This window comes from Myodes glareolus, chromosome 18, assembly GCF_982192425.1.
Source record: "Myodes glareolus chromosome 18, mMyoGla1.1, whole genome shotgun sequence".
NCBI classification, from domain to species: domain Eukaryota; kingdom Metazoa; phylum Chordata; class Mammalia; order Rodentia; family Cricetidae; genus Myodes; species Myodes glareolus.
The window spans coordinates 70,300,366-70,309,821 of record NC_142043.1 but is presented as its reverse complement, the minus strand read 5'-3'; the positions used below and the strand labels follow the sequence as shown (position 1 = coordinate 70,309,821).

General features: G+C 53.5%; 1 protein-coding gene across 1 annotated transcript; it reads right to left on the bottom strand.

Annotated features, from left to right (window-relative positions):
- Positions 1 to 7,750: 7,750 nt before the first annotated feature.
- Positions 7,751 to 9,162, bottom strand: C18H6orf15 (chromosome 18 C6orf15 homolog). Its single transcript, XM_085680170.2, has 2 exons — positions 9,032 to 9,162; positions 7,751 to 8,830 (listed from the first exon to the last, which is right to left on the bottom strand). Exons 1-2 carry the CDS (start codon positions 9,096 to 9,098, stop codon positions 7,866 to 7,868), a joined length of 1,032 nt encoding a protein of 343 aa, XP_085536296.2. The 5' UTR covers positions 9,099 to 9,162; the 3' UTR covers positions 7,751 to 7,865.
- Between the last annotated feature and the right edge of the window lie 294 nt (positions 9,163 to 9,456).

The following is a 9,456-nucleotide window of genomic DNA, read 5'->3' as shown; positions in this document are numbered from 1 at the left end:
TCCGCCCCAACGGTGCTCGGCTGCAGGCTGCGGTGGCTGCAGGCTGCGGTGGACGCTGCCACAGGCCGAGCTCCTTCTAACCATCCTTCACCAGAATAGCTCTGGGAAATCGAATGAGGCCCAGAGCCCACAGCTCTGGAGAAAGCCAGGCACATTGGCGCACACTTGCTATTCAGTACTGCAGAGGTTAGGGGTTCAAGGCTAGCCCCAGCTGCCTAGGAAGCTGTCTCCAAACAAACAGAAACAAAGTCTGCAGGAATGAAAAGCGAGTCATTTATTCCTCTTTGGCCTAAAGGAGAAGTCTAAATGGCTATTTTACCTTTAAAGAGTAAAAGCGTTGGGTTTTCTTGGGGGAAGGGACAGTGGGGGGGGGGGCGGAGATTGGGAGGCTTCACTGTGACTGAGTTATAGGACACCACGGATTCATGAGGGAAAGAATGGGCAAACGGGGAGACCAACGGCTGATATTTTGAAACATTCACATGCTGGACTCTGGATACCCCCATACTGACTGTCAGTCCACGGTGCCGCCTTCGGCAGGCAGAGCCTGCCCTCTAGTGGCAGAGTCCGGGATGACAGGCGCTTTTTTTAAAGTGCAGGTCGCCACACCTGCTCTTACTGAATAGCCATGGGGAAAATTAATGATTATAGCCTTGGCAATAGCTGGAACAGCAGCTCCGCTAAGCGAATCCCGCGACTCATCATTTCATCCGTGCCAAGACGGGAGTATTATGACCTACCCCGGTTCTACAGATTAAAAGTGGGGGCAGCTTGTCTCACCTGCGCCAGCCAATGGCTGCAGTGTGCCAGTGCCATGGCCTGCCTGCTCAGGGCTCTGCTGCCTCAGGCTTGGTTCCTCAGTGCCATCCCCTGGAACGCTTACACATCACACATGGTCTTGCCTTCTGAAGCCACAGGGCTACACCGCAACCCTCTACGGCTGAGCCGCAACATTGTCCCGAGACTCTCACCTCCACAGCCAGAAAAGAAACTGAGTTGAGCTCAGGATTATTGCTAGGTCTCCAGTGCCTGGCCACTTAGCTACCAAGGTAGAATGTTCTCACCCATTGTCCAGGGTGCAAGCTACCTGGGAAAGCTGCCAATCAGACCCTCCGAATGTTGACCATGAAGTCAAAGTCAGAGAGGGGGATACTTGGGGGATATCTCAACCAGGTCAGAGTAAAGCCTAGGCCTGCAGAAAAGCACAGGATCATTTACACGAGCCTTGGTTTAACATCTAAAGCCCGTGCGACCCCGTGCTGAGCCTCTAACATGTTAATATCAGGTGGCTTCCTCCCGAAAGCCCTATTACGTGGGAGCTCTGACTGTCCCCATTTCACGGATAAGGAAACTGAGGTGGAGAGAGCTTATGCCTGGCCCATTAGTTCCATTACCAGAGCTGTAATTATTCAATGTCACGAGAAAGGTAGCGTGAGCGTGGGGAGGTGGCCAGGGGTCAAGACACTCACCTGTGAGTCACCTGCGGATGCATGGGCTTGTCTGTTTGGTTGTTCTGGTCTCATGGTAAGCCACTCTGCATGGCTCTTGAGAAAGAACAAAGTTAGAAGTTGAAAAGACAGGTGGGGTCTGGCCTGTGTAGGATGCCAGGTGCCCTTGGCCTGTCTGGTCCCTCCCCACTTTCAAGCCTCTGAATAGAGTGAGGAGGACAGGACCAGCCTGTGGTCTAGATGCCTTTATTTACCTGCTCTTCCCGGTGGTCTCTCCAGCCTGTCCAGCAGCTGCTGACGCAGACCCCTGCTCTTCCCTGGGGTCTCTCCAGCCTGTCCAGTAGCTGCTCTCACTGAATCAGTAGGTACTCTTCAATTGTTAACAGAGCGATTTTAAGCTAATACTTGACTGTATGCAGATGCACCTGAGTCTGAAGGCAGAGGGAAGCCTCAGACATGGTTCCTCCTGAAGCACTTCTCATCCACCTTGTATTCTGAGACAGCATCTCTCACTGGGATCTGAGGCAGGATGGTCAGCCAGTGAGCCCCGGGGACCCCATTGTCCCCAGCACTGGGGTTTGTAAGAACCACTCTCCATCACAGTCAGCTCTAAAAAAACATTATTTTTATTTTACATATATGAATGCGTGCATTTATGTGCACCATGTGCATGCCTGGTGCCTGTGGAGGCCTAAAGAGGACATTGGATCTCCTGGAACTAGAGTTAAAGATTGCTGTAAGCTGCCATGTGGGTGCTGGAAACCAAATCCGGTGCAAGAACAACCAGTGCTCTTACCTGCTGAGCCATATCCAACCCAGACACCCGGTTTTTAATGCGTATGCGGAGATCAAGCTCACCCCGTGAGGCAAGAGGCTTACCAATAAGCCATCCTCCCAGCGCGAATATTTTTTTTAAAGCACCAGGGACAAGTCAGATTCTTTAGTTTTCCCTCTGATCTCCTTTTCCATCCCGGCTAAGGCTCCCCAGACTTTGTGAACTAGAATCTAGTGGGTGGATGGACCATTGATTAGACAGAGGAAGAGGTGGGCGGGTGACCGGAGCAGGGTGCAGAGTGACCCCAGCTTTAAGGTCAAGTCACTGGGTAGGTCAGCAGGCAGGTCCACGGGCAGGGACCTGCAGTTTACGAACTGATTCTTTGACTCAAACATTTTGAATGCCATTCCTGACAGCCATGCTTGCCCAAGGTGAGGCTAAGGAGCAAAATCAGCCCGGTCCAGACGGTCAGGTGGCTGCCCAGGACTGACCCTCTGTGTGAGCTCCGGGTCCGCAGCCAGCTAGCCCTTCACAGGGAGTGATGGCCGGCTGGGAGGACTGGCGGAGACGGACGGAGATGGAGCCTGTCCCTGAGAGAAAATTAGGAGGCTGCCTAAGCTCCAGGCAGGAGTCACGGGGCTCCCCATGTGAGAAAGAAGGGCACAAACAGGAAACAAATTTAATAATTACACAAAGGCACCTCCCTCATGCACGCCCCAGGTTGAGCCCCACAGAAACATCTAAGGAGTCACTTCCTCCCATGGCGCGGGAGTCGGCCCCTGGCAAGCTTCAGGCACCTCAGCTGTCCTGAGTGCACATAGTATGGTTTCCCTACTGAAGTTCCTGAGAGCACCCCATCTACCTCCTCGGTCACCCACACTTATCACTCCCAGCCCCTTCACCATTCCAAGAAATCGTCTGAAATGGTAAACGTGGGGTCAGAAGACAGCTCAGCAGTGGAGAACGGGTAATGGGAAGACCCCAATGGGAGGACCCCAATGGGAGGACCCCAATGGGAAGACCCCAGGTCAGTTGCAGCACCTATGTCGGGGGACTCACAGCTGCCTGTACCTCCAGCCCTCGCTGGCCTCGTGTCCTCCTCTGGCCTCCACAGGTACCTGCATGCATGTGGTACACCGACACACATGTACACACACTTTCAGGAGTCAGTGCCCTCCCTCCACCACGAGGGTCCCGGGAACTGAACTTAGGTCACATCTGTTACGACAAGAGCCCTTACCCGATGTGTCCTCTTGACGGCCTAAGGGAGACTCTAAAATACTTTATATGAGCAGAAGACAGCAGACTGCAAGTTTTTAAAAATCTCTGTGAAATCTGTGTACCTAAAACGAAGAATTCTCTTCTAACCTGCTGTGGGGGTGCAGGTCTTTAATCCTAGCATGGGGAACACAAAGACGGGTGGACCGTCACATGTTCAAGGCCAGCCTGGATGGTCTACTTAGCAAGACCCTCACTCAATAATCATAATAAATCTGATAGAAAGGAATAAAGTACGAAACATGGAAACCACTGTGCTTACAGACGATAAAGCTTTGTGTGATCTTACTTACATGAGATGCTTCCGATAGACCAGTTCACGGGAACAGAAACAGGTAGCCTACAGCTGGCCAAGGGCTGTTCTCAGGGGGCCTGGGCAGATAGATAACAGTGAGCTAAAGATCTCACAGGGTCCCCAGTCTATCCTGTACCCCCTCGGTCAGCACACTGGTGTCCTCTCAAAGAGAGGCCCCGCAAGTCATCTCAGCTCTCTCTGGAGTGTGGGGCCACCTTCAGGGTCAGACGGTCTCACTGGGGTGACAGTAACTCCCTCCACCCTCTATGTACTGGGAACTGAGTATGTTCCAAGGCTAGGGCAATTCTCTAACAGCGTTAGGATTGTCTAGAGATTTCCCGCGTACAGATAGCCAGTCCCAGGTCACAGAGCCCAGTCAATGCTGAGACCCGGGAAGGCCACTGGCACAGGGGTGACGAGACTCACTAGCCCAGACAGACTGTTTCCACTCATCTCTCAGTCGGTGGAGGGCCAGCGGTCTGTTTTGGGTGTTGCCTATCTGTAGACCAGCACCTATGTCTGTTCCTCTTCCTCAGCAGGGTGGGTACCCTCTGCCCGCTTCCATCTGCTGGTTGGCATTCTCCTTTTGCTTTCCAGGAACTTGTGAAGACACCTGGAACGTGTGTTTTCTCATGGGAGCGTTTGTCAGGTGCAGGGTGCCGTCTGGGTCGTGAAGGCCTGTTGGGTTCAGGATTGGGGTGGGGGTGGGTGGATGGCAAGAGCTTCAGGTCCCATTTAAAGTACACAACCCAGAGAATTTGGGTGTGTTCACAGATTGGCAGGCAGGCAAGTCTATTGGGGGGGGCATTTTATTGATTGATGATTGAAGTGGGAAGGCCCAGCCCATTGTGGCCATACTGTGGCCGGTGCCAGTCCTGACCAGGTGGCCCGGTGTTGTATAAGAAATCAACCAGCCAGGGAGAGCAAGCCAGTGAGCAGCATTCTTCCATGGTCTCAGCTTCAGTTCCTGTCCTGGTTTCCCTGGATTTTTCTGTTGCTACAACAGAACCACGCTCAACAAGCAAGTTGGGGAGAAAAACGTTCATCAGGCATATTATACTTCAGCATTGCTGTTCGTCACTGAAGGAAGTCAGGACAGGAGGGAGCTCAAGCAGGGCTGGAACCCCGAGGCAGGAGCTGATGCAGGGGCCATGGAGGGGAGCTGCTCACTGACTTGATTTCCGTGGCTTGCTCAGCCCAGGGATGGCACCACCCACCATAGGCCCGGCCTCATTGATCACTAAATGAGAAAATGCCTTACAGCTGGCTCTCATGGAGGCCTTTCCTCAGCTGAGACTCCTTCCTCTCTGGTGACTCCAGCCTGTGTCTAGCTGACATAAAACCAGCCAGTACAGTGACGGGTTGTGACGTGGAAGTATAAAGCCAAATAAGCTGCCTGTAACTCCACCTCCAGGGGATCCTCCAGGGGATCCACGCCCTCTTCTGACCTCATTGGGTACCACACGCTTATGGTGCACATACATTTTTGAAGGTAAAACACTCATAGACATAAAAATAAAAATTTTAGAGACCACTCTGATGTGATTGACCACAGCTACTCAGAGTCCTCTGCCACTGGCGTCTCGGATTCTAAGAGTGATCAGCCATACTTGTCAAGGCAGGCGAGCTTCACCCCCTTCCCTCAGTGTTGCCTGTCCTGTGTGCAGGCCCTCAGCCCACCCTGTTTGGGCCTCCGTACCTCCCCTGTACAAGGGTCACGGCATCGCCTTGCTGAGGGGATCTCTGGGGGAGATCAGCTGGAAGGATGTGTGTGCAAACACCCTGACCATGATCTGGTGGCACACATAAAAGTTAGTTGGTGTTTCTGCTAATTGCATCCGTATCCGAACACTCCCTGGATGGAGGAGGAGGAGGAGGAGGCTGAAGTCACTGCCTCTGTCATCCATGACCTGTGTGAGTTGCTTTACAACTCTGACTCCGTTTCTCTGTCGGTGAAGAAGAGTCATAAAACACGCTCGTCACAGGTAATGACGAGGGTGAAATGATGTAACACTGCGAGGGCCGAGAACAGTTTCCGGAGGCTCCGGGAAAGACGCGGCAGAAGTTCTGATGAGGCCCTATAGAGACTTGGGTGTTAGTCGGCGGCTACCATAGCACTTCCGAGAGAACTTATACAGAGAAGCTTTATTTGAACCCACAGTTTTGAAAGTTGTCCCTGTTGTCCTAGGGCTGTAGTTGCCTTGGGCAGCACATCAGGAGGAAGCTTCTGAACCAAACCTTTCACCTCACAGAAAACCAGGGAACAAAGACAAAAGAGGACAGAGTCCCGTGATCTTACTTAACAGCCCCCTCCCAATGACCTGATGTCCTCCCTGCTAAACTCTACCTTGTAATGCTTCCACTTCTGCCTAAGGGCGCCAGGCTGGAAACCAAGTCTGTAATACACAGGCCTTTGGAGACCACACTCGGTTCAGTGTTGCCTGTAGGTGCGTGAGAACAGATAGGTGCATAACTGGACGGACGGACGATGGATGGATGGATGGATGGATGGATGGATGGATGGATGGATGGAGGAATGGATGGGCTGATGGACAGATAGACAGAGGACTTACTGACTCACTCAGTGTTTGCTGAGTGCTTGCTCTGGTCCAGACACTGTCCTAGAGGTGCAACAGATGAAGTCCTTGTCTCACTGGGACAATTATAGTGGGTCTGTTACACAGACCCATAACTTGAAAATGCATCTAGGAGTGACCAGAGCAAGGTGGACAACTAGAACGAGAAATGAGCTCGCAAGCCTGAAATGATTTGGACCTGTCGAAAAAGAAAAGTTCCCTAGTCTTCCCCAGGACTGAGAAAAATCAAAAGTCCATGGAGGGCAGAGAGTTGGGTTGAGGCAACAGGAGAAAGGTGTGGTCAGTTAGGGGAAAGATGGGCTTATGAGGAAGTGTTCCGACAAGGAATTCTCACCACAGACACCAGGACAGCATTACCACTCGGGCAGGTGGCTCCCATCCCTTGGGCCCCACCTGCTTCTCTCCTGCAAGTTTCCCAGCCGCCTGGATCTGGGGTGATGTCAGGCTGTCCAGAGTACACACACCTGGACCACGGACGCAAAGTACACAGTGGAGAAAATGCAGTCACGTCTTGTCCCCATTGATGGCTGTCTTTTCCTTTGTAGAACCCATACCCCCCCACACACACACCACACACACACCACACACACACACACCACACACACACACACACACCACACACACCCACAGACACACCACAGACACACCCACACCTGCTGCCCTCACTCCCATCCTGGACCAGGATGCTGAGCTCCTGGGAAAACCAGAGAGTGGAGGGAGAGACAATAGCCCAAGCAGAGGAAGGAGCCGAGCCGTGAACCGGAGAACAAAGCAGCAGATGCTGCCACCGTGGTTGCTGGCTTGGGGGCCTGGCTGCTCTCTTCTCTCGTCCTTTATCAGGGCTGAGGTTTATTCAGCAGATGTTCAAAGTCTGCGGCTCTCTGCACACAAAGCCCTAAGTGATGTGTGATGCGTGTGAAGGAGATCAATGCAAGTTCTGTTTCCAAGAAGCTTGACCATCTGGGGAATAAAAGATAAATGTGGGCCATATGACCTCACCAGGCCCTGCGTTCTGTGAATGGGAAGAGTTGGGAGTTTTGTTTTGTTTTGGTTTTTGGTTTTTGTCTGTCCTGGCCTCGTGCCAGCTGGATGGACCTCCTCCCTCCCTCCCGCCACAGGTGAACCCCCAACTCTTCTCCCATGCTTCCTCTTCAGGGCCTTTCCACCACCCGGACGGGGGTGAAGGTGGAGTGAGACCACCCTCAAGTACCCGGATTTTGATCTTTCTCCCCCAAAGAAGGGGACAGCAAGATGGGCTCTACAGGGACCCTAGAGAGACACAGGGATGGCTAGGAAATGAGGGGCCCCAGGTGCACTGCCGTTACTCCCAGAAACAAAGACATGGAGACACATCAGATTCAAGAACTGCTTGTGTTTATTGGCGACCAGCATAGACCAACAGAAGAAGCATTGAAAATGGGGAGAGAAGGGAAAACCATGTGACTGAGCTTCTGCTGAGCTTCTGCTGAGCTCTATTCCCACTGCAAACTGGGGTTTGGGAGGCTCCCCGAAGAGCCAGGGGCTCGGACTCCGGGAGGAAGCTGATTGGGACCAGAAGGTCGGACTCCGGGAGGAAGCTGATTTCTACCAGGAGGTCGGACTCCTGGAGGAAGCTGATTTCTACCAGGAGGACGGACTCCTGGAGGAAGCCGATTCCAACCATTACCCCCCCAACTTCCTACAGGATACCGGCTATTACCCCCCCAGCTTCCTGCAGGATACCGGCTATTACCCCCCCAACTTCCTGCAGGATACCGGCCACTATTCCCCCAGCTGCCTGCAGGATACGGACCGTTGGGCCCCCAACTGACTACTGGGTGCCGACCTGCTAATTGACTATTGCTACCCCATATTCCAGAAGGGAATGGCATGGGCCTTCTTCCCCACCCAGTTCCTGCCCCTCCACCTCCCCAAGATGCACTGGGACTTAGAATCCCCCAAGGAAAACCAGGCAGTAATCTGTGGATGAAGTACAAGAACGGGTGCTGGGCAAAGGCTTCTGCCTCGGTTCTCAGCGAACTGGAACCAGACTGTACAGACTCTGAGTCCTCGGGTCCAGAAGCTTCGTATGCGGAGGAAGCCATAGAAAGAGGTCTGCCTCTGGAAAGATATGGCAGGGCTTCCGGCAGCACTCGCTCTAAGTGGTCCTCGGCACCAGCCTCCATCTCTTGCTGAGGGTCCTCCTCAGAGAGCCAGAACTCCATGGGGTACTCCCCCCAGAAAGGAGGCTGGCTGGGCACCTCAGGTAGAGCGCCATCTTGTGAGAATCCAGGGAGCCTTGGAAGAACCCTCGGTGATTCATGATTCACAAGGTCTGGCTTGGGCTGAGACTGTCCCAAGCCTGCTGTCCCAAGCTTGAAGAGGCTGGCGAAGGAAGGTTTTCCAGAATGTGGGGAGATTTTCTCCTCTGGTGCCCCAATGCTCCGTGCAAAGAGGCCTGAAGGGGAAAAAAATGGAGAAGATGAAGCAGACAGTGGATCGGATTTGGTACCAGCTATTCCTTTGGCCTCCAGGCCCCCTTCACTTGCTGCTCCTCACCTCCCTGGGGATTCAGCTGCACACCCGACCATACGTGCACACTCCTGCCTTTACCTACTCCAGTACTCCCAGTTCCCAAGGACCCCAGTGCCCTCCATACCTGGCAGATACAGACAGATCAGGAGCAGCCCCAGGGGAGCCCGGCTCCCACCTGCAAGGCCCTGCATCTTGCTTCGCTCCAGCAGTCTTCCTGGGCTCCAGGCAGCAGGCTTTATCCCGCTGGTGGGGTGGGGGACAGCAGAAACAGGCTGGGCCAGTGGTTGTGGAGACAATAGGTCTGCCCATCCCACCCTCACTCTCGATTCGGTCTGTGGCAACAGGTGTCACTTGAATGTCCCAGAGGAACTGGGTGTTCCCCATACCTGCTTCTTTTCCTTGTACTCCCTGCCCCTTCCTCACCCAGGTGCTCTGGTCCACAGGGCACCCCTAGCTGCCAGCCCTGTCCTGGCTTGTCTCTACCCAAGCCTTGGGATGCTGGTGTCTACACTGTCTCCCTCCGCATCGGCGACACTCAGCAGGCTGACC

Bases quoted from the DNA above. Each gene is read 5' to 3' on its own strand.
- C18H6orf15 (XM_085680170.2), bottom strand. From the start codon at position 9,098: ATGCAGGGCCTTGCAGGTGGGAGCCGGGCTCCCCTGGGGCTGCTCCTG. The intron at 8,831-9,031 runs GTATGGAGGGCA...TTTCCCCTTCAG, and splicing joins GATCTGTCTGTATCTGCCAG to GCCTCTTTGCACGGAGCATT.